We start from the raw sequence: 25,767 nt of genomic DNA, 5'->3' as shown, positions 1-25,767 counted from the left end.
ATCTCCAGAAACCTTGTCCAAATCCCTACTAGACAGAGATTGGTTTAAAACCTGAAGCAGGAGGTTTTACCACACTAACATAACTCTTTATAGTTACTCTAGCTCAGGATATTGTTATCCATACAAATGTTCAATCTTTCTTTGAATTTTACTACATTCTTGCCCTCAGTAACCATAGCAACTAATGCCTAATTGTGCACTGTGTGAAAGTGTATTTCATTTGATCAAGTTCTGAATGTGCTGCCTTTCAATTTCATTGAGTTTTCCCTTGCTCTCTGTCCTGTCTTAGAACACAAAAAGTTTCTGATCTCCCTTCTCTAGGCCACTCATTTTTGTGTACTTATTAGGTCCCATTTTAATAATCTTCTTTATAAAGTAAAAATCCTCACAAGATTTTTCCAGCCCCTGAATCACGCTTATTGCCCTTCTCTGAACCTCCTCCAACTCTGCAGCATCCTTTTTGAGAGGGGGTGACCAGTACTGGAGATGCATTTGATATTCTCCATATTGTTCTCCGTCCCATTCCATATGGAACCGGGCATCATTTGCTTTTTTTGGCCACAGCTGCACAATGAACTTTAGTTTTCATTAAGCCATCCACAACAATGCCCAGGATCTTTTCCTCAGACTGGTTATGAGAATCCTCTACAGTATGAATTGTTCAAGTTTTTCCCCCAACAGAGAAAACATTTTGCAAGCCTCAAAAAAACTAAAGGGGAAGTCACAAGGTAAGACACTCTTCTGCAGTGCTTGCTATTTTGCGGGTAGCGCAGCCTCAGTGCTTTTTCTCCTAGCCTTGGGTTTATGATGTCAGAATGGTTATCTTTTGCAGCTGCCTGACTTGCAGTGGTATTCATATGCCACTTATTCAATTTCACACATTTTAAAGACCACTTTAATTAGAAGATGAAATACTGAATATCAACCTAGTCATGAACATGAAACTTACTATGACAAAGGGAACTGATCAACGTGACCTCTGGAAGCTTCTTTGGCTAAAATTAGAAAAAGTATCTGTATTTTATTTCAGGCTCCAGCAGTTTCGATTACTGAACTTTTGGCATTGTCCCTTGATAACCTGTAGGCAACCTTTAGAGCCAACTGTGGATGCAAATCTAGTCTCCTGTGTGTGTGCTCCAAATGGAAAGAGGGCTTTTCCTGTTGCACTTCACCCCAAAAGGTTAGCAAACTGGCATAAAATAAGCAGTGAACCAGACAAGTTTGGCTGTATTGATTAGTCTTTAACATAAGGATAGCAGTGTTTGCGTTGCTGTGACACAGGATTCAACATACAGCAATAATCACCTTATTTATCAGATGTCCTGGCTCTCAGGAATTTTAAAGTTCATAGTTGCAACAAACCTAAGAGAAACTCTTATCTAATTAATATTAAAATTCTGCATATTGAGCTGGAAAAATAATCCTGTCGGAAGAAATGTGATCCAGTGTTCAGAGTGCAAGACTGGAGTCTTGACTCCCAGTTCTATGAACAGCTCTGCCATAAATTTGCTGTACCACCTTGCCTGAGTCATGCCCATCTGTGCCCTGTGCCACAGCAGACCATTGCACAGAAGTTTAACAGTTACTCTCTAACATCTCATTCAGTTCTTACCCCTATATGCATGCATAAGCCCAGATCAGAAAGATGACACCTTTATTTATTTTTAAGAAACAGGGAGGTCGGGGGGGTGGGGAGAAAGAAGGGAGGAGAAAAACTGCTCTGCTTCCCAGCAACCAAAATATTTGAGACCATCCTGCTGGTACAAGTTTCCTTGCTTGGACTCACAAGAAGGGGGAAAAAAACAAAGTTAAATTGCTCTCCATGGAAGGAGAAGGATATAAACAGGAAGGATATAAACATCATTGCTAGGTTTTTTGGGAACCTCTCTCAGAGTCCTAATAACCTTGAGTCACACACATGAACCAGAAACAGCTTATAGTACCATTGTGGTTTTCTTCTTCTCACTACTTTCATTCCGACACATCTGTCTTTCACAGTCAGCATTGGCAGGAAAGAGAGAGATCTCAGATACCATTGGAGAGCCTGACCCCACCTTTGAAATCTCATTAGCAACTTAAAAACGTACAGAAAAAAAAAAGTCAGCTCCTGATTACCCATCCCTGTCCCAGCGGAACACACCATAATCCATCCTCCTCACCCCTCAGGCCCCCCCAATAATCTGGGGATCATCTTTACTCACTGCCCTTCGCATCTAGGCCAGGTCCAAGTGCTGCCTCCAGAAAATTTCTAAAATTCACAGCTAAAACTAATACAGGTTCTCAACAACTCCCACCTCAATCACTGCAACCTCCCACTTTCTGACTTTCAACCCACATCAACTCTCCCAGAGCCAATTACAAACACAGCTGCTAAAACAATCTTCCTTCCCCATTGTTCTGTTTTCCTCCCTATAAACCCCTTCACTGCCTCTCCCTTCAATCAAATTTAAGATTACCCTGTGCTCCCTCAAGATTCTCCACCACTCTGCCCCCTCCTTACATTTTCAGTTGTGTCATGGCACTACCCCAAGTCACTCCACTGCATCAATAGACTACGTGAATGTCCATTTGCTTCCCCCACAAACATCAGTGCTTTCTTTCACTGTGCTCATTAAGTAGGGAATGCCCTTTCTGTACCAGTCCATAGGGCTGCTATCCTCTTCCTCTCTAGACCCACTTCCATCATGTCACCTACAATAAATCAGTTAACCCGTAAGAGCTGCATGAAGCATCAGAGATAGTTGTTTGTTTATTAAGTTCTGATTGTTTGGCTCCATGAAACTGTGCATCTGCTACATGTGTAACAATACTCTTGAACTCCCACTCTCCTCCTATAGTTTTTAGAAACATACAAGCTAGTGTGACAAACTATACTACAAACTAGTAGCTGAAAGCCCATGCTGCCACATGGGTGTAATTCATTAATTCATCTGTGTAAAAAGAACTGAAAATGGCTGAGAACTTAAAAACTGGATGCTAACAGACCATGAATCCCCGTGACAACTGAACCGGTGATGATCTAGGACAAGAGTTTTATGGTAAGCTTGAACGGGGGTAGGCAAGTGTGTGTGTTATGCTGGGAGACTCGTATTAATTTGTGAGTGGCAAACTATGGGTGCGTGCTGCACTGAGGAGCTGTATGTGCTGGGTTTATTGTGTGCACTAGTTATGGTTATTTGTGTCTGGAGGGGACGCATGGAGAGATTTGTGTGGATGGCAGTTGGGTGCAGAGATGTGGCAGTTGGACAAAGTAATTGGTTGTATGAGACTGCATATATGGTGAATTAAGTGTTGCATTCTAATTAGCTGTAGAGTAAGGGTGGTGATTGGCAGAGTTACCTCTGATATCACAGCATGCTAAGACTCCTGCACAGATACATGCTTTACTATAGCTATGCGCCACACAGGTGTAATTCATGAACTCAAAATGGCGGAGAACTTAAAAGCTGGATGGTAACAGACCATGTAATCCAGTGATGATGCAACTTGGTGATGTTTTGTACAGGGGCAGCTTTGGTGGGGGTTCACAGGTACAACTACACCTACAGAAACTCCCATGAGGCCACACCCAGCTCCCCACTCTCGGTGCTTCAACTTGGAGGCACCACCACCCTCCACCCACACACTGCAACTCTAATTCTGGCCCAGTGCAGAGGGTAGGCAGCTGGAGATCAAGTCCTCCCCCACACTCAACCCTCAGTGGTGGCTCCTATCTAACAGGGCTGGACCCAGCTTCCTCACAATGGGCACTGTGACCTCGTACATGGGGTCACAGCACTACTCAAGTTTCGCCCAGCCACCCTTCCAATCAAGCCCACCAGGTTGCAATACCCACATTGGGGAGCCAGCCCCAGCAGGCCAGAGCCACTGCTACAGGATGAATGTGGGGCAGGCTCATTCTCCAGCCCCCACCCTGCCCCAGGCCTCACACCTGCTCCAGGTCAGTATTAGATCTGCGGTGACAAAGTGGAGCATGCTGCTGCAGGTTGTCTATGCCCCTACATCGGGGCAAGGAGGCAGCATCAGCATGCACCCATTGAATTGGAAGGCTACATCCGTCACTGATTCCAAACAAAAAGCTCTCACCCAGGCTTGTAGCTGCTTCCATCACTTCACACTAACTCAGACATTTTAGGCTTCAGAGTAACTGAAGCTTGGAATTTAGGAATCTTATTACTTTGGGGGTGGGGGACAGGGACTGTGTCTACCTCTGAATTTTTAATAGTACCTAGCACAACGTGGCGCTGATCCCAAGTAATGCCATCAGTGCTACTGCAATACAAATAAAGGTAAATCCCAAATTCACCCTTCTGCATGAGAGCTCATACCGCTTCATTAAAAGCCACTACTCGGAAATTCTTAAGGCACAGTGTAGATCAGGCTCAAGAAACATACGGAAACCTCACAAAAAAAAAAAAATCCCCCCAGCTCCCAAAACACACACTTTGCAGATGGTTTGTGCCAATGCTTAAAAAAAATCAGCATGGAATAATTTTATTCCAGACATTAAGAGACAAGCCAACAAACAAAGCACATCAACTATGGTGACAGTTACAAAGAGATCCATGAATTTTCTCTCATTATTTCAGGGTGTTTAATAGCAGTCAGCACCAAGCATTAATAGGCATATCTTATCCCAAAACCACTGCTCGCCTTTGAACATAAAAATGAAATAACCTAGCTAGACCCAGGCTTCAGAGGTATTTCTTTGTTTATACAGCGTACAAACAACTTGGAGTATGATTTTTAGAAGAAAGAGTGGACGAGCTGTTAATTCTATTTGCTTTATGATGTTCAAAGCACATTCTTTCTGCTTGTCATTTCCTCTATGACTTGCTTTTTGAGCTTTCAAACAGGCATTAAAAGAGGGGTTCAGGGGTGGAGTGGGAAAAGAACAGGATTGTGGTTGTACCAGAGTTATCTGTGGATACATTCCAATTTGGCTTAAAAATACCACCAGCTTGCCGAGGAAGCAATTAAAGAGGTAATTTATAGCCAAATGATTTACTCTAAACAGTAACGGGCAGTAACAGGTACCTTTGGCCAAAGTAAAAAGATCTAGTAGGTGTTTAAAGGGAGAGGGGGTGGGAGACAGTAAAGGGCTATAAGATAAAGGAAGAATAATCTTACCTTGAGGGCATGAAGTTAAAACCTTCCAGATCTATGAAGTTCCAGCACGTGAAAGAGCAATTAAACCAAAAGCAAGTACTACAGACAAAACAAAGTTTTAATAACTAGATACAATTGCTTATTTCCTTCTGTCCTATACGAGGATAACTTGAAGACTTAACAGTAAATTTGTATTGTTTTAAGACAAAAAAATTTACACCAATTGCCATCTCTGCACTCCCTTTGATCTCTGAGCATGAACAGCTCAAGACTTCTGGTAGAAAAGAAGCCAACATAATGGCAGCCTCCACTTTACACACACAAATTAGTTCTATGCTACATAAGTGTCTATGTTGTAGGTCCAAAGTATGGTTGTGAAATACATAAAGTACACTTTTACACATAAATATTGCTGTTAATTGAATGTATGAGCTCTAAGGTTACTGGAATATTTATATGCTCACTGGTCATTCTTAATAAGAGGCACTTTCTAGAGTCTATAATGGTGTGACTTGAGGAACTACAAAGACTTGGGGAGGAGGAATAGCCCATCCTACAGGGATCACAAATTAGTTTACAGGAATGACTTAATTCCAAGTAAAAAAATAAGGTAAGAAAGATCTAAAACAAGCTAACGCACCTCAAGGTACAGTCTTAACTATGAGTCAGACACCTCTGTAATTCAGCATTGCCCTCAGAATTCGAGCAAGAGGGAAGGAAGCATAATCGGACACTCATATTCCTTTATACAGTAGCTAATTTGATTCCCCACATAGTCAGATGCTTCAAAATATTACAATATTCTTTCAGAACTCTATACTAACCATGAGGTTGTTTAGAAGCTCAGCACACTGGAATTTTAAAAGGCAAGGAGGTATATGTTTAAAAATAGCCACAAAAACTCCACCTCTTCCGGTTCTCTCTCTTGACTACATCCCTACCAACCCTCATTTTACAGTCACTAAAAACACACATGATCAGTGGTCTGATTATGCCAAGGTTTTGATATGTAGCTTTAAGCCATTCCAAGAGATTTAAAAAAGCACTGCCATGCAGCAGGCATTCATCTCTCCTTAGCCACAGCTTGACTCCATCACAAATAGTGACATCACACTGATTTATAGTTTTTGGGAAAACAAATGAGACATTGGACATCTAATCCTTATTCATATACTAACAATACAGTATTCAGAGTAGCAGCCGTGTTAGTCTGTATTCGCAAAAAAGAAAAGGAGTACTTGTGACACCTTAGAGGCTAACAAATTTATTTGAGCATAAGTGTAGCTCACGAAAGCTTATGCTCAAATAAATTGGTTAGTCTCTAAGGTGCCACAAGTCCTCCTTTTCTTTTAACAATACAGTAATGGCCTCTCACTACCCAACAGATATCCAAGCCATTCTTTTAAAAAACAAAAGTACATAAATAAAATTTCTGCCTTTGGTTCTTAAGCATTTGACTACATCAGGGGTAGCCAACCTAAGCTTGAGAAGGAGCCAGAATTTACCAATGTACATTGCCAAAGAGCCACAGTAATACATTAGCAGCCCCGCCGATCAGCGCCTCCCCCTCCTTCCCCACACTTCCTGATCAGCTATTTTGTGGCATGCAGAAGACTCTTGGGGGGAAGGGGAGGAACAAGGACATGGCAGGCTACTGGGAGGGGGCGAGAAGGGGTTGAGTGTGGACAGGGGCTGAGGCAGAGCCAGGGGTTAAGCGGTGAGCACCCCTGGCCCATTGGAAAGTTGGCACCTGTAGCTCCAGCCCCAGAGTCGGTGCTTATACAAGGAGCCGTAGATTGGCCACCCCTGAACTACATCCTGCCCCCTCCCACCTGCTCTCCTCGGAGCAGAACCCTACATCCATGCTCTTTCAAATGTATTTCAGTTCTTATCACCCGAACGAAATTGTACCAAAAAAAGTTGGTTATCTGGAGATTTGTGAGCCTCAGTTTCACTACATTTATCCAATGTAAGAGACCAATAGGAAGACAAGAATATTTATTTTATTTGACAGCATCAGCTTTTCACTCCTATCAGACAATTGGCCAAAAAAGATAAAATTACAGACACCATTCATTTATATACATTATATAATCTGCTTTCAAATAATTTTAAACTCATGAATTACTTTAGTGGATGATTTCAGAGTAACAGCTGTGTTAGCCTGTATTCGCAAAAAGAAAAGGAGGACTTGTGGCACCTTAGAGACTAACCAATTTATTTGAGCATAAGCTTTCGTGAACTACAGCTCACTTCATCGGATGCATACTGTGCAAAGTGTAGAACCCCACTCTCCTGCTGGTAATAGCTTATCTAAAGTGATCACTCTCCTTACAATATATATGATAATCAAGCTGGGCCATTTCCGGGGGGGGGTGGGGGTGAGAAAATCTGGATTTGTGCTGGAAATAGCCCAACTTGATTATCATACACACTGTAAGGAGAGTGATCACTTTAGATAAGCTATTACCAGCAGGAGAGTGGGGTGGGAGGAGGTATTTTTTCATGCTTTTTGTGTGTATATAAAAAGATCTTCTACACTTTCCACAGTATGCATCCGATGAAGTGAGCTGTAGCTCACGAAAGCTTATGCTCAAATAAATTGGTTAGTCTCTAAGGTGCCACAAGTACTCCTTTTCTTTTTACTTTAGTGGATGGTAACATTTCGACCCACGTACAAAACTAGAGAATTAGAGACTAAGACATAATAGATTACAAATCTGTGTTTCTACTAATCCCATAAGGTTTCTTACCACAGTTCATAAAACCAATTATATTTACACAACATGGGGGAAAGATCAAGCAAGTGAGATTTACAGTCCCTAAGTTTATGATTTGACTTTTAAAACAAAAACAGTATCAGGAAATCAGCTTGATGGGACGCACTTGGTCTATTTCTTCTGGATACACATGTTCTCACTTCCTGTGTATTGTTCTCTACCATTCAGAATGATAGTTGCAGGGGCACTGGATCACTTTTTGTTTTTTTAATTTTTACATGATAGTTGCAGGGGCACTGGATCACTTTTTGTTTTTTTAATTTTTACATGATTAGACCAGGAATTTCTCCTAGTCTTTTCACTAAATAAATTGACTTTCGACAACCTCCACTTACCTCAAGTGCTTTGTTATTTACGACTAATTTCAGTATTGGTACTAGGGTAGTAGAGCGTGGAGTATTTTGCGAGCTCAGGTGACACTGCCTCTGAGCCAAATGGACAAGAATAGACTCGTAGACTGCTCTATCACTCTGTCCTGTTTAAACCTAATGGACTAAGGCACTGAGCAGGAATCTGTGGAGTGGATCATTTACAATAGTTGACACAAAGTAAAGAACAAGTAAAAGTAAGCAGATCAAATATGATTGGGAAGAATACAGCAGAGAAAGATATGCATAAAAGTCTGCAAAAGGAAAAAACCATCAGAAAACACAGCAAAATGGCAAATGAATAAAAAAATCATTTATGAAAAGTTCCTTTACGTGGGTGATGTAGTCCGCAGGCAAGACAATAGGTATTATATAGAGTAGTATAAACAAATCATTGTCAGTATGACATTTTAGTTTGTACCGACTTTGCTAGTGCTTTTTATGAAGCCTGTTGAAAACTAGGTAAATATCTAGAGGAGTTGATGTACTCCCTGGAAGACCTCTACGTACCGCTGGTGGAGAACCACTACTGTAGCACCACTGCTGTAGTGGACTTATGGCAAGGCCTATCGAACAACAACTGTGCACAAATGCAAGGATGTCGCTAGTTCCTCCGTTCCAGGGATCACACCCCTTGTCAAAACACCAATGCTTAAATTGTAAAAAGGCCCTTCCATGGGATGGGGAAGTGGATCGCCTCCTGGAGGAAAGTAAGGCATGGATAACCTGGTTGTAATAGCCCTCATTCTACAAGATGGTTCATTCAAAGAGCCATGCTAGATGTAGAGATCCTGGTATTAAAGAGGTCCCTCTGCGAAGAGTGTGTGGGTGACACTAGCGGAAAGAAAGGTTGCAGGGAAGTCATTGCTACGAAATCAGAAAATAAGGCCTTTACAGACTCTCTGAAGCACTGGCAACCTAATGGACTATTTTAATTTGTACTGTTTAGAAATAGGACTTGTGGGAAGGCAAACAAGAGAATCCTAACCAGAGTAGGAGACAGCCATTTCCCAGTGGTGTTGGGTCCTTGCATTTGAGAAATCTTTTGCATACTTAGGTATTAAAGTTCATTGTGAATAAATCTATTTGTGGGCAGCTGAATCTTTCTGAAGTCACCCCCAAAGATTTCCGTTCATACCCCATCTTGGCAGGAAGAATACTATTTTTAAGCTGGAAGTTTAAGTGGCACTGAAATTTTTTGGGGCCCCAAGAATGCTATATTCAAGTCAGGCTCCAATCCTGACTCCCTGCAACAGGAAGATACACTTAAACCTGGACTACCAAAGTCTTAGTGTCTCATATATTTTAAGCTGCTAGACTTAGGGGAAATCCATTTCCCCGCAATACATCTCTCCCACGTGATGTAACTGAGAAAAGCTCAGAACCTCATAGGACTGGTTTTACCCATTGCAGACATTGTACGATTTTCTTTCCTCTTACCTTTTTTGGGGACAAGACTGCCACCGAAGTGGTTACTGCAGAGGTTGTTGTTATAATTACTGCTATCTAGCATTGTAATCATTATTTTGCTTTACTCACCCACATGGAAAATTGTATGTGTGATCTTACAAGAGGATACATTTCAAATTAGCTACAATTTCCATGTGCAATGCAAAATGGTAAGATCTGCCATGAAGAGAGCAGAAACAGGAACTCTGCCTTTAGTCCTGGTTGGTTTTAAAGTCATTTTCCAGGCAGGAGGGGAGGGGAGGGGAGGAGAGGGGAGAACACAATTAAACCAGGACCCCAAGCTCCAGGGTTCCCTCAAACATCTGTAACAACTGTGTAAGTGAAGTGAAATGGGAGGGGTGAGGCCCCAGTGAACATGATGTACTGGAGCCTCAAATTTCTCTCTATAGGCTTGCTCTTTCCTCCTCTGGTTTGAAGAGAAGAGGATGAGATGCACAGACACCCGCCAACACATTATAGGAAAGGTGTCTCAATTATTGTTGCTTCCAGGAACCTTTCACTCTACCAAAGTCCGTTCCCCCCGCCAGGTGCACCCTCTTCCGAGAGGAACACTCTTCTATTGAACATGGAATCCTCCATGAGAGACTTGGTGTAAAGACTTTAGCGTCCCTTCCAACCCAGGAAATATATTTGGTGGTAGACTACAGACACTGGCAAAAAGGGAGTGTATGTCTAATGATTAGAAGATAAAGCTAACATAGTTCAGTACAGTGAGGACTGATTTAAATCAAAGCAATGTAAGTCAGATTTAAATCAGCAAGCAGGAAACCTTGATTTAAATCAATTTTAATCATGTTTTACATTTGTACGGTTTTCCCAAACAAAAGGGCATTCTCATTAAAAACATGTTGATTTACAACTAAATACAGCCTTTAAACTAAGTTTGTACTACAGATAAGGTATATTATTTAAGCAATTATGTAGCTTAATCTGAATAAATGTAAGTTCTTAAAGAGTTTTCACATTTTTATGATGTTAGAAAATGGTAAATGATGGATTTCTTATTTTCTAAATTAATTTTTTACTTGTGATGTATGTCAAGTTCTCTTTGGATGGTAATTAGAACTCAATGAAAATACAAAAAAAATTATTTAAATAAACCTAGAAAAGGTTTATCAAAACAAGCTTTGTATTTAAAATTACCTGATATAATAAACAAAAGGAAGTATTATCTGTAGTGAACTGAACTGATTCTTCCCGGTCACCATGCCCTTGTAGATTTTAGAACAGTTCAATATCCCCACCTCTGCCCCAACTAACTGCGTGACCAGGGGTCATTTCTCCGTTTCATTTTCCCTGTCCATAAGACGGTGATAGTAATGGCCTACCTCACAAAAAGGTAGCAAGGCTAATACATCAGTGTATGTAAGGCTCAGAGCACTTCTGTAATGTTGCAGCCAAGGAACGCAACATCAAACAACTTATATCAGCCATGGCTAACAAGATGCTTGATATGCTGATTTCCTTTGTTACTATAATCAGAAATGCCAAGTTAACTGTTTAATAGATCAGAGTGCTAGTTATAGAACTGTATCTAGACTGCAGAGAACAGCACACATGGATAAATCTGAAACACAGTCACTGAGAAGCTAGTACAAGCATGAAGCTGTCCAAGCAGCTTTAATCATTCTGAGCCCATTATGCTGTATTTTAGGTTATTAATAGTACATTCACATTTACCTATTTCTAAAAAGGCATTCTGCAAGAAGCTCCAAATGAGAACTTGGCTTCTCTATTTCAAAAAGAGAAAAACTCTTACTGGCCAGGTCATTCTGAACAACAACTGCCTGCCAGGGCTATTTCACCTCAAGTGTTCCATTTAAATCAACACATAAGTATCAGAGCTCTCCTGCTTCACAAGTAAACATGAGCTCAAGTTTCCAGACAAACACCCAAGAGACCGTGTCTTGCAGAATGCGACTCACCCTTAGCAGGTGGAGACTCTCACCTGTGCAGCACATGCTGGTTTGTTTATTTAGCTATAACTCAAGACCTGCCAAAAACTGCAAGAGAATGTCTTTCTAAATTTCTTCCCTTTCTCACCCACTGAAGAGGGCTGTCAAAGGACCTGCAGCGCCCCCTCCAACGCTACACTTTGCATCACATTCCTACCACAGAGCTGATTCTAGCCAAGATCCAGCATCCTCACAGCTCACCTTACCTTATTTGTCCCAAGACAAGTTGTTGCTGGGCCTAACTTGCCTCTTATGTGTTTTTATATTTTAATTAATTTAATTTCAAGAATGGGGAGTCAGCTCTGACATTTCAGCCTCAACCAAGTCTCCACACCCTGGCCTGCTGGAAAAAAGGCCCTTTCTGGATTGGTTTTCCCCCAGGATGAAATAAAATTGCCTACACACCACCACATCCCCTATACGTGGCTACATCCTTTCACTTCCCATGCAAGGATTTAGCCAGCTGCCTCCCATACACTTTCTCTTCCTTACATTGCTGCCTCTGGCAATTTGTTCCACATTAGTCCAGTCTGTGTGCTCCATGCTCTCCCATTCACTGCAGTTCATGATCCCTTTTATATTTTGAATAAAAAGAGCCAAAGTCCCCACAGCAGGTCCCCTGCTCTTCCCTCATACCAACTTAACCAGCATGTTTAAAAATAAATCAGTCACTGAAGCAGCCAGCTTCTGGATCAGAGGCCTAGGAAGCCCCAGTGGATGGTTCAAAGGAGATCGGGGTTTTAAAAACACATTGATTTAGGATGTTCTTACTGAAAATGGTTGGAAAGGAGTGCTCTGCCCTGTCACCAGCAATTTGAACACAAGCATTGTAAGTGTCACACCACATCCAATGCTGCACTACATTAAAAATTTAAGTTACATCCTAATGTCTTTAGGACAGGAACCATCTCATGTGTTCATGCAGCATCTAATGCAGAGGTGGGCAAACTACGGCCTGCGGGACCATTCTGCCTGGCCCCTGAGCTCCTGGCCCGGGAGGCTAGTCCCCGCCCCTTCCCCCACTGTTCTACTTCCCCTGCAGCCTCAGCTCACCACACCACCGGTGCAAAGTTCTGGGCGGCGGGGCTGTGAGCTCCTGGGGCAGCGCAGCTGCAGAGCCCAGCCTGACCCGGTGCTCTGTGCTGCATGGTACATGGTTGGCTCCAGCCGGGTGGCGTGGTTGCCTGTCCTGGTGCAGCCGCGCTGCCAGCCACCAGTGCCCCAGGCAGCATGCGGGGTTGGACAGAGGTTGAGACGGTCAGAGGGTGGGGAACAGGGATAAGGAGTGGTTGGATGGGGCAGGGGTCCCAGTGGGGCAGGGGGTCCAGGGGTGGTCAGGGGACAGAGAGCAGGGGGGCAGGTGGATGGGGCAGTAGTCCCAGGGGGGCTGTCAGGGGATGAGAAGCAAGGGGGGGATGGGGGCCACGCCTGGCTGTTTGGTGAGGCACAGCCTCACCTAACCGGCCCTCCATACAACTTCTGAAACCTGATGCGGCCCTCAGGCCAAACAGTTTGCCCACCCCTGATCTAATGCAACAAGGTACCAACCCATGACTTGTGCTCTTAGGCTCTACTGCAATACCAATAATCATAAATGCTAACTTAGGATGCTGCTAAGTGAAAGACAGAAAAGAATGTCTGAGCAATCTAGTCTGTGAAAAACAAACACCATCCTCTGCTGAAGGTTGATGTGCCAAGGTATTTACATTTCACAAACTGAACTATACTGTGGTTTCTTTGCAGTGAAGTGTCAGTAGTGTATCTTGCCACATGCTCAAGGAAACAAGCCACAAGATCACAGTAGTAGTGTTAAATAAACCACTACTCTGCACAGGTCGGGAGCACTCCATGAAACCAAGGGGTGAAGGGGGAACAGGCTAGAAGGCAGAAAGATAGGTGGCTGAAGTACAAGAGTTGAGTACCTTAAAATGACAAACCACCAAAATGCAGCCCTAGAGCTCAATACAGTCCATGGGGCTCTCTCACAATCTCTACAGCCTAAGCAGCATGCCCAGTTCAACCCACATAGCAGAGCTAGAGCAAGGCAAATCTGATCTCAGAGCTCCCCCTCTGCATTAGAGTTGGGGGGCGGGGTCCACAGTCAGTTCTATTTTATGCACATTAGGTGGCAAGTTGCCAACAACTGTTGGATGAGCCAATTCTGGGCCCCTTGAACTAAGCCATCACCTAAAGCAGTGTGGAAAAACACATGCCTCTCACATGAGCCAAGTTCCTGGAAAGCATCTGAGTTAAAGGATAGGTTTTTTTGCTTCCTCAGAAAGCTACTGACGGTTTAACCCTTTGATATACAGACACTAGTTCAATCCAGAGACGCTGCTATAATACCACATAATATGGTGTGAATGCTGCGTAGATCATGAGGAGATGTACTCACAGCAAGTTGGATTATTGCCTAGATAGCCCAAGTGGCATGTCAGGCCAGCTCCTGAACTAGAGGGCAGTAATCATATCATCCTACATCTTGTTAGTATTCTCAGCAAGGGTATTGGTGGCTGCCTTCCAACTGGAACTGTCTCCATTAAGACAGGAGAAGATAGTACAAGCTCAAGGAGAGCTGTCAGACTGGTTTGCTGCCCTCCCTCCACGTCTGAGAGGGGAGAAAGTAATGTATGAGAATCATGTGCAGAGTATATCGGTGTCCTGGAGATTCACTCTCCAGATCAGAAATCATTTCTAGACCAATTCTTTACGACCAAGCAGAGAAATCGCTGTGCTCCAGTTTCTGCAATCATAAGAAAGGTTTAATTATATCACGAAATTCAGTGTCTGGTCTTTGTTTTATTACAACAGTAATAATTAACAAGACTTCAAAAGAGAGTCTCCCCACCGAGGCTTTTCGGGATCACATTCTTCCCTTTCTGCCCAACATCCTGAGAGAACCAGACTGAGTCCAATTACAGGACCCTACTGGGCTCCCTTGCCACATGTAAATAGCAAGGTAATGTTTATGTAGCAGCTAATTAGCATACTTTATGGAAGCAGACCTCTGCTTGATCCTCTGTGCTGCTCCCACACACTCAGACCATTCCTTTATGCTGCCCCCTCATGCCAGAACAAGTAGGCTAAGAACAGAGGAGTAGAGCGGGTAGCTTGAAGTCACACCCCAAGAGTGGAGTTTGCATACTTGTGGCAAGTAACCCGTGAGGAGTCTGGTGGCACCTTAAAAACTAACAGATTTATTTGGGCATGGGTTTTTTACCCACGAAAACTTATGCCCAAATAAATCGGTTAGTCTTTAAGGTGCCACAGGACTCCTCCTTGTTTCTGTGGATACAGACTAACATGGCTACCACTCTGACACAAGTAACCTATGTTACAGACCCAAGACCTGAGTCTGCAACGGTCAAGATTTCCAGAGAAATTAATAGGGAGAGTTTTGCCTGCACAGCTCTGATTTCCTTCAATCAGTGTTCTCTGGGGCACTGTGAAGAGTGCCACACCACATCCACATACGTCCATAATACAGGCTTTTGATTTTACTTCACTTTTCATTTTAAAATACAACATTAGACAGTGGTTAATTTTAAACATTTGCGAACTAGCCTCATCTCAGGAGATTTCAGACTCTTTCATATTGGAATTCCTCTCCCGCTGCCTCATGTCCCCAGGCATAACAGATGAGCCAGCAAAATGACAAATCCAGATTATCAAATTCATATCTACACACAGAGTACGATTCTCCTCCTTCACTCTACTGAAAGTCAGAACACCATTGAAATCAGTGAAGCTAAATCAGTGTAAAAATGATGTACAGCACAAGCAGAAGTTGTGCAGCAGTGGCCCCCAATCAAAGACCAGAGCCCCACTGTGCTAGACACTGTACAAATGCATAACAGAATAAGGCAGATATTTTTGTGGCATCTAAATGACACACAAGTATCCTGAACATGGTAAAAAGAACAGAACACCAATGTCTGTCCTGTTACTCAGTGGAACAAGAGCTGCATCCTGCAGGGAAATATGGGAGGGATTTACTCTCCCACCCTGCGAGCATCTGGGCACAGTGTTCTTCCTGTAGACACGGATTACCAGGCCTGCTTCTCCACTATGTACTAGTCAAGTTACACTGGCTGTGCCCTATGTTTATTTGCTTACTTCTATGACCATGATATTTTTCAAGCAGCAACTCTTCAAATGCAGTCAAAACCTTAGCAAGACAAAAATTTGCAGTTTGGTATGCATGGAGATTATCATTCTTAAGCGTCTAACATTTTAATGGTACATTTATATAGCACAGCCCTCTGGCAAAGAGTTGTTTTTCCAGGGCTGTTTTTCAGACCAAGTGTTTTTAGAACTGGGACAGGTTTCAAGCTCCTCAGCACAGGGACTCTGTCTCCCTATTTTTCTGTAAAGCACTTGGCAAACTTTGGATGCTTTATAAATAATAGCAATATAGAAACAGAACATAATTCAAATAAGGTACCCATTTCTCCCTCCAACTGTTATAGGCTTATATCATTGTTATAATATAGATCTCACCTTTCACGTGAGGTGTTGGGAACATTAACATGGTGCCATTGTCTTCACATGCCTCTACAGTTACAGCTTAACCAAGTTAGTTGTCTAGGTGAGGGAAGGGAGGAATGCTTCCCATATTTAATTGGGAAATTGATTTTCAGTAGAATTCCAGCAGTTTACTGTTTATTTCTTCAACTGCAAAGACTAACATTACAATAGCTGGTTTTCTCTGTAACACAATTTGAGCGACAAGACTTTCAGACTCTCCTTTCCTCACAAATGGCTTCTGTAAAGAGATCCTCATTTTCTGTAGCATAGTAGCTGGCTGCTGTAGTTGTGTATCCTATCTGCATTATTCTGGCAGCCCTGACTGATAGAGAATGATGCTCTTGCTTGTCACTAAGTGACTCAATGTTTGTTTCAATTAAAATAAAATACTGCTTGGCTTACAAAGATTCCCCAAACCATTTAAAGAGTGGGAGCAGGCCAGGAAGGGGCAGGCAATTAATCTCAGATAAAAATTAAAAGTCTTTTTCCACAAGTCTAATCTACAGTCAGGTGTGATGCTAAGGTTCCTAATCGCTTACGCATTCAATGGACTGAGCAATGAAAGTTACAACTCTTATGCAACTGTGTTCATGTAAGTTCAGTAACTGCATTCAAGAGTAGCTGTTTCTGTAAACCACTGTGGCTGTCTCTACACTAGGATATTTTTGCTAAAATTCCCCACAACTGCCATTACCATTTCAGCTTTGTTGCTGGCAGCACTGGTGGGAGAAATAGCACAGACAGGGTTCCTGGATACACTGAGGATTTAATTGCTATATTGTTTAACCCAGCACAGAGCAGGCCTACATGGCAAGGCATTGAGAATGCCAGCAGCTGTCTGCCCCCCATCTATATGAGGGCTCCCACCAGTTGAACTGAAATTACATTAACTACATTAGAAAATTTTTACTACAATTCCTTAGCGGAGACAAGTCCTAACTACAAGACTCAAGAAAGAACTAGCCCACAAAGCTTTTTACAACTGCAACTCAACAGACTTTAGTGGAGTAACATCCTATTCTCAATGACAGGAGATCAGAGTCAGACCCTTGGATCAGTGGAGTTTGGACTGAGTCAAGGGTTCAGATCAAGCCGTACGTCACCACAATTCTTACCGTAAGTAACAGGAAGAGAGAGAGAGAAGCAACAACAATTCACAACACAAAACTATTAACAAGCTTATTTATAAATATTTCAGTTTGTGAATAAAATTCTCACACACACATGCAGCTTTTCCATCTCCCTTCCCCACCCAAATCTCTCTTGCTGAACAGATTGTCAGCCTGTACTGCCTAGCCCCGAAACCCATTGAGCTTCCTATCAACTGGTGAAAATGGAATTTGTTTTAATAGCCCTTAAGGCACAGAACTACTGAAGGAGTTCAAAGCATGAACAGCAGACACAGGAGGAAGACAGTAAGGGGACCCTAAACTTTTTCCATAGGGTGGACCAGTGGTGAACTGCAGCCGGTTCGCACCGGTTCGCGTGAACTGGTTGTTAAATTTTGAAGCAGTTTTAGTACCGGTTGTTAACCTGCTTCCCTACAGGGGGCGCTGAGGCTTTGATGGGCTCCAGCCGGGAAGTGATGTAATTCCTCCTCCAGCTGCCGGGGGCGCTGCGCTGTGGGAGCCATGTGGGCTGCCGCCTGGCCCTGAGCACGAGCCCTGTTGCTGCTGCTGCTCCCCTGGCCCTGGGGCTCCCGATGCTGCCTAGTGGGTCCCCAGCTGCTCTGCTGGGCCTGGGCTGCATCCTGCTGCTCTCCCCGTGACCGCCCACCACCCTGCCCGCAGCCAGCCCCTGCCGCACGCACCCCCTGCCCTGTCTCCAGGCAGCTCTGTACCCCCTGCCCTGCCCGCAGCCAGCCCCACACCCCCTTACCTCCAGCCAACCCTGCACCTCCTTGCCCTGCCCACAGCCAGCCCTGCACCCCTGCCTCCAGCTAGCCCTGCCCCACGCCCGTCTGCAGCTGGCCCCACGTCCACTGGTGCCCTGCAGTTCCCAGGGCAGTAACCCTGCACACCTGCTTCAATGAGGGGGGCAGGGAGCAGCTGGGACCCACACATGTGCACACCCTAGGGTGACCAGACAGCAAGTGTGAGAAATCAGGACAGGGGGTAATAGGAGCCTATATAAGAAAAAAAACCCAAAATCGGGACATCTGGTCACCCTAGCACACCCCCAGGAAGTGGCAGGGACCCACACATGTGAAACAGACCTCATTTCTAGTTCAGGCGCATCTTTTTAAAAAAAGAACTTTAGGCAGGGTTAACATACATCCGTATTTTCCCGGACAGGTCAGGCTTTTTGGTTCTTAAATTGCCATCCGGGAGGAATTTTTAAAATACGAACGTGTGGTAACCCTGTTGGTACAAAAAACTACATACTGGGGCACATGCCTTGAATCAGAATTTTTTATAGGGAACCAGTTGTTAGGATTTTGGCAGCTCATCACTAGGGTGGACCACACCTTAGTAGAGAAAGAGTCTCTAAGACAACCACCCTTCCAATTCACTGTGGCACAAACTACCTTCTCCACTACTTGCCTTCAAACAACATTCAGGTGAGATCCACAGCAGCTGCTTGCATATAATAAGTTAGGAAATTATTTGTGGCCTCTTTTAATGCAGTTTTGCAGATGGAAACAGAAAAGTGCCAGCACCACTCACTCTATACTGACCAGTCTGGAGACTGCAGGAATAAAATATTTACACACAAAGATCTCATGCATGTCGGTATTCGTACTGTTGTGTATGTTTCCCATTGTCAAACCTCCCCCACTACAAATCACTAACACTTTTAGACTCCTGCTGTCAGAGGCTGTAACGAAGCAGAAATCATCAAGTGAAAGGAGCCATGAAATCCACACTGAACCAGACAGAATCTGGAGAATATTCCAGAGACTAACAATAAAATCCCATTCCCTCGCCTCAGAAATTAAGTATTGAGAGCAAGGGAAAACCAGCCTCCAAAAAGGAGGCTAGTTGCACAGAACAAGGCAGCAGCAAGGATTTGTAGACATTTCTCTTCTGGGTGAGCAGACACAGAAACTTGCATGCTAAATGCAAGCAAAAGCATCTCCCTATTGACATCTCCAGAGTAGGAAAGAAATGCCCTCTTGCCTTTAGAATCACTTCCATGGTTCTTAGATACTCAAGATCTTCCCAAGCAGAGAACTGATTTTCTCCTATGTGTGTTTTTCTATCACCTGCACAAGGTACATACACTACAATGCACTATTTGCCTTGGTCTGCAGCTTTAACACCATTTTACAATCCCCCCACCCTCTCCTAGAGCATTCACAGACATGTCACTTGGCTAGCAGAAGCCAGGGTCTCCTGGCCTAAGAGAGCAGTTCATTTTTTGACTGCACACACTGTGGACACAACTCCCTTGATTTTAATGTGCTTCACTCCTGCTTACACCAAGGCTGAGCCTGATCTTGTAGCTGGAGGCTCTACAGAAGTGCCTGTGAGGGCAACGAGGCATGAGGGTGGAAGGAGGTCTATTTTGCCTATCCACAGAGTCAGCCATCACCAAAGTAAAGGGGGGATGGGAAATCACCATCTTACCTGGATTTCCGTTTGCGAGAAGGCTTCTCCACCAGGCCTGTTGTTCTGGAGGTGGGAAAGAAAGAGAAGGCAGTGACCTGGAGGGCCAGAGGTACGAGCACCAGGAAGGGCAGAGGGGTAACAGGCTCCAGCCAACACACCCCAGGGTCCTCCCTGCCACCCTTACCTCACTGGCATAATTCAGCTCTGGTTAGGCACCAACAGCATGCTCAGCTCTGAGCATGGGGCCCTGTCCCCAGGAACTTACAGGTGAAGGGATCCAGTGAGGCAGGTCAGGGGGAGGGGGACATGGCAAGGCACAGGGCACAACAGGGGCCATTGCACAGGGGAACAGAGCAGGAGTGGGGGGCTCAGGGCAGAGCAGGGGGTAAGATGGGCAGGGGTGCTCCAGCAGGGAGGGGGTAAGAGAGCAGCACAGCAGGCGGGGGTCCCGGCCATTACGGAGCGGGGAGGGCGCGAAGAAGGAGGGGCAGGGGTTACAGGGAAGGGGGCAGTAAGGCGTGTCAGGGAAGCGGGAGCGGGAGGGGGGGCAGGCGGGGGTCCCGTTACGGGGCGGGGAGGTCGCGAAGAAGGAGGGGCGGGGGTTACAGGGAAGGGGGGAGTAAGGCAAGTCAGGGGGGCGGGGGTCCCGGCCGTTACGGGGGGGGCGGGGGTTACAGGAAAGGGGGGAGTAAGGCGAGTCGGGGGGCGGGGGTCCCAGCCGTTACGGGGGGGCAGGAAAAAGGAGGGGCGGGGGTTACAGGGAAGGGGGGAGTAAGCCGTGTCGGGGAAGGGGGAGCTGGGGGGGTAGGCGGGGGTCCCGGCCGTTACGGGGCAGGGGGGGTTACAGGGAAGGGGGGAGTAAGGCGAGTCAGGGGGGCGGGGGAGGGGGCGGGCGGGGGTCCCGGCCGTTACGGGGGGGGTTACAGGGAAGGGGGGAGTAAGGCGAGTCAGGGGGCGGGGGAGGGGGCGGGCGGGGGTCCCGGCCGTTACGGGGGGAGGGGGGCACGAGAAGGGGGCCAGGCCGGGGGGGGCTTTACGCGCTTTTCCTGCGGCCGAGCCGGAGCCCCCGAGCTCCTGCCCAGGCCCCCCGTGCGCGCGCACTCGCGGCCCCTCACCTGGAGGCCGGGCCAGTGCGGGGCAGGCGCTGCCGGGCGGCTCCTCTCACCATCCGCGCCGCCTCCGCCAGCTCCGCGGCGAAGCTGCTGCTGCCGCTAGCGCTGCCGCTCGGTGCCGGGGGCGCGCGGACGCCGCCTCACACTAGTCTGGGGCGGACTTGCCCCGCCCTTTCCAGGTTCTAATTGGCTCGTCGCTCGGCGAGGAGGCGACTCCGCTCTCTGACTGGCTGCAGCTCCCGTCACTCTCTTGCCATTTCCCTAGCAGGGTAGGTTGAAACAGCGAGTATGGCTCTTGCTGCTTAGCTACGGACAGGAGCGGCTGTGCAGGAAGCAGGGGCGCCACCGTGCGGGGAGAGGCAGAACTGCACCTGGAGTCTGCCTGCACCAGGGGACTGCCTGATCCCCACTGCACCAAGGGGCTGCGGACACCAGGGGACTGCCTGATCCCCACTGCACCTGGAGTCTGCCTGCACCAGGGGACTGCCTGATCCCCACTGCACCAGGGGACTGCCTGATCCCCACTGCACCAAGGGGCTGCGGACACCAGGGGACTGCCTGATCCCCACTGCACCTGGAGTCTGCCTGCACCAGGGGACTGCCTGATCCCCACTGCACCAAGGGGCTGCGGACACCAGGGGACTGCCTGATTCCCACTGCACCTGGAGTCTGCCTGCACCAGGGGACTGCCTGATCCCCACTGCATCTGGAGTCTGCCTGCACCAGGGGACTGCCTGATCCCCACTGCACCTGGAGTCTGCCTGCACTAGGGGACTGCCTGATCCCCACTGCACCTGGAATCTGCCTGCACCAGGGGACTGCCTGATCCCCACTGCACCAAGGGGCTGCGGACACCAGGGGACTGCCTGATCCCCACTGCACCTGGAGTCTGCCTGCACCAGGGGACTGCCTGATCCCCACTGCACCAAGGGGCTGCGGACACCAGGGGACTGCCTAATTCCCACTGCACCTGGAGTCTGCCTGCACCAGGGGACTGCCTGATTCCCACTGCACCTGGAGTCTGCCTGCACCAGGGGACTGCCTGATCCCCACTGCATCTGGAGTCTGCCTGCACCAGGGGACTGCCTGATCCCCACTGCACCTGGAGTCTGCCTGCACTAGGGGACTGCCTGATCCCCACTGCACCTGGAATCTGCCTGCACCAGGGGACTGCCTGATCCCCACTGCACCAAGGGGCTGCGGACACCAGGGGACTGCCTGATCCCCACTGCACCTGGAGTCTGCCTGCACCAGGGGACTACCTGATCCCCACTGCACCAGGGGACTGCCTGATCCCCACTGCACCTGGAATCTGCCTGCACCAGGGGACTGCCTGATCCCCACTGCACCAAGGGGCTGCCGACACCAGGGGACTGCCTGATCCCCACTGCACCTGGAGTCTGCCTGCACCAGGGGACTACCTGATCCCCACTGCACCAGGGGACTGCCTGATCCCCACTGCACCTGGAGTCTGTCTGCACCAGGGGACTGCCTGATCCCCACTGCACCTGGAGTCTGCCTGCACCAGGGGACTGCCTGATCCCCACTGCACCAGGGGACTGCCTGCACCAGGGGACTGCCTGATCCCTGCTGCACAAGAAAGACTCACACAAACAGCTGGAGAATTTTATTTAGCATGTGCATAGTCGTCTAGCCAAGTGATGGCATCTTCAGTGGCGTGATGCAGTTCTTCTGGGCCGGGGTGGCCAACCTGTGGCTCTGGAGCAACATGCGGCTCCTTGTATAGGCACTGACTCTGGGGCTGGAGCTACAGGCGCCAACTTTCCCAAATGCCAGGGGGTGCTCACTGCTCAACTCCTGGCTCTGCCATGCGCCCTGCCCCCCACTCCACCCCTTCCCCTGAGCCTGCCATGCCCTTGCTCCTCCCCCATCCCCCCCAGCCTCCTGCACATCATTAAACAGCTGATCAGGAGGTGTGGGGAGGGAGGGGGAGGCGCTGATCAGCGGGGCTGCTGGTGGGCGGGCGGGAGGCACAGGACGGGGGAGGGGAGCTGATGGGGAGCTCATGATGTATTACTGTGGCTCTTTGGCAATGTACATTGGTAAATTCTGGCTCCTTCTCAGGCTCAGGTTGGCCACCCCTGTTCTAGGCCAATGCTGAACCTAGTCAGCAGGCATTCATCGACAATGTGTGTCATCATCTGTGTTGCACCGCAGCTGCACAAAGGGCTGTCATGAAGGCCCCAGCAATACTGGCTGGCTGCACAAAGACCTTGTCCAATCCAGAACCTGTTCAACAGAGACCATTGGCAATGGGGCATGTCAAAACCAGGCGGGCAGATAGGGATTGGTTGGGCTCTGAGGGGTGGTAAGCTCGGGAGAGGGGTGGGCCGGACTGGGCCTGGGAAAGGCTTGGTGGGGACAAGGCCTGGGTTTGAGGGGGCAGCCAGCTTGGGTCTAAGGGCTGGGCTCAGGGGAGGCTCTGGGAGGTGCTTAATTATAACAGATGTTCATTCCTCTTGCCAGAGTGTTTCCACCCTAACATGCTGGCGTTGTGGATGAGACCATAATGGGCGACGTGACAGCAGACATGCAGCTGGTGGTTTTAAAAGGTCATTGAGCAGGGGCAGGCTTGGGTTGGTCCATATTTTCTCTAGTAACTTGCCAGAGACAACCTCTCGTCTAATACGAGGAGGAGCAATATTGCTCAGAACTGGAAGTCATGGGAGTGGAGTCGGATGCAGGGTGCCAGAGATGATATGTATGGCAGCATGTAACTGCGTATCCACCAGTTTGGTGTGTGATTATCTACTCCAAACACTTCCGCAAGTGGGTATTGTAGTTGTAAGAATGCTTGATAGAGCTCTTGTAGGTGTTTGTCTCTGTCTGAGGGGTTGGAGCAAATGCGGTTGTATCGCAGAGCTTGGCTGTAGACGATGGATGGTGTGCAGTACTCCACCACCGAATACGAGGTTCCAAGAGCTGACGTCCACAAAGTTGGAGCACGAGCACCCCATGACTAACCTGCCAATTTGCTAAGAAGATTGTTTTGCGTCTTAACTTTAGCTGCTGTCTTCTTCAGGTGGGCATGGTAAGTCAGTGTGCGGTCTAAGGTCACACCTAGATAGACCGATTCTACTTCATGCTTCACCTTCTGACCATTCAGATAATTTTAAACATTCAGTTCTCGGGTTGCTCTGGCGTGATGAAGATGGAACAAACTGGAGACTGTTTTTATGATGCTTGGCTGGAGGCGCCAAGTCTTACAGTAGTCAGCTAACTTTATCATGTCCTGGTTTAAGATGGCATCAAGCTTGTGGAATGACTGGGCCTGGGTACCGCAGCAGATGTCTTCTGCATAAATGAACTTTCGTGACTCTGTTGTTGGCAAGTAACTGATGTAAAGGTTGAACACAGTTGGAGAAAGCACAGAGCCCTGGAGTAACTTACTGCTCTGTCATCTCCTCCAAGCACTCGTCTGCTCTCCCATATGGATGCTGAACTGCGTATCGTGGAGCTGGAGAAAGGACCAATTAAGGCCCCAAGCCTACATTGGGATCTGTGTTCACTGACCCTGCATTCCTACAAAGGTCTGTTAAAATCAAAGGGGTTAAAGTCAGAGTGGTCCCTGCTTGTGTGGTTTGGAGCCCTATTTAGGGAAAACAGTGACATTGTCAAATGCACAAATACAACCTGAGAAAATAGATTTTTCTCTGATCTCTGTTACATCAACCTAAAGTTCCGAACTCGCAATTGGATCCTTGCAGGTAGATCCTGTACCCATGAGGAGACCCTTGGTCTACCCATCTGGAAACAACTGCAGGTTCAGGGCCTCAGGTGTCCCATTAATATTAGCAGGAACACCATTTTCAGACAGAAGCATGATTTTCAAGTTGACACTACCCAGTTAAGATGGAGCAGCATTACCACAGCAATGACATTCATGGATTTTAGCACTTTAATTGTCTTTGCAGCAGGTCAAGTCAGTGCCTTGCACAGTATCCTCAGACAGCATTAACCTCTTACTTTCTAAGGCCGCAGTGATCAGGTCTGATTATCAGCCAGCCGTTATAAGATGGAATGTTACAGAGCAGTAGTTATGGTACATGTTATCATTCTGTATCTTGACAGCTACTGTTACCTGTTACATTAGATTCTCACAGATAAATCCGAGTATAAGGGCTGGTCTACACTACGGGGGGAGATCGATCTAAGTTACGCAACTTCAGCCATGTGAATAATGTAGCTTAAGTCGACATACTTAGATCTACTTACCATGGTGTCTTCACTGCGCTGTGTCGACGGGAGACGCTCTCCCATCGATTCCCCTTGCGCTTCCCATTGAAGTGGAGTCCACGCTAGAGTGATCGCTGGTCCATTGATCGTGTCTAGACTAGACACGATAAATTGACCCTCGCTGGATTGACCACTGCCCATTGCTCCGGCAGCTAGTGTAGACATGCCCTAAGAGACACAGGACCTGATCATGCAAGGGATCAATACAGAGCCTCATGGAAGCCCTGGGCATGCCCATATGCAGAGGCATGGCAGAATTCCGGCCTCATGCAATATAATTACTTGCAGTGGTGAGCTGGAGCCAGTTTGCATCAGGTCACTAGAACTGGTTGTTAAATTTAGAAGCCCTTTTAGAACCAGTTGTTCCGTGAGGGACAACCGGTTCTAAAAGGACTTCTAAATTTAACTGGCCAAAAGTGGCGCCTTAGGTGCCGACTCCATGGGTGCTCCAGCCCTGGAGCACCCAAGGGGAAAATTTGGTGGGTGCAGAGCACCCACCGGCAGCTCTCCACCCACCTGCAGCCCCAGCTCACCTCCACTCTGCCTCCACCTCCTCCCCTGAACGCGTCGCCCCGCTCTGCTTCTCCGCCCCCCCAGGCTTCCCGCGAATCAGCTGTTCACGCGGGAAGCCTGGACGG

General features: G+C 47.0%; 1 protein-coding gene across 2 annotated transcripts in view; it reads right to left on the bottom strand.

Moving 5' to 3' along the window:
- SCAI (suppressor of cancer cell invasion) overlaps nucleotides 1-21,013 on the bottom strand; it is a 107,428-nt gene extending 86,415 nt beyond the window's left edge. For both annotated transcript variants that reach the window (XM_073313759.1, XM_073313760.1), the window contains exons 1-2: nucleotides 20,882-21,013; nucleotides 19,779-19,829 (exon numbers count right to left, since the gene is read on the bottom strand). In XM_073313759.1, coding sequence (XP_073169860.1) covers nucleotides 19,779-19,829; nucleotides 20,882-20,928 — 98 coding nt within the window. In that variant the 5' untranslated portion in view covers nucleotides 20,929-21,013. The remainder of the gene's footprint in view (nucleotides 1-19,778; nucleotides 19,830-20,881) is intronic.
- Nucleotides 21,014-25,767: the final 4,754 nt, after the last annotated feature.

This window comes from Lepidochelys kempii, chromosome 16 (genome assembly GCF_965140265.1).
Source record: "Lepidochelys kempii isolate rLepKem1 chromosome 16, rLepKem1.hap2, whole genome shotgun sequence".
Classification (NCBI taxonomy): Eukaryota; Metazoa; Chordata; order Testudines; family Cheloniidae; genus Lepidochelys; species Lepidochelys kempii.
The sequence above is the reverse complement of the archived record's forward strand: the minus strand, read 5'-3'. Positions and strand labels throughout refer to the sequence as shown.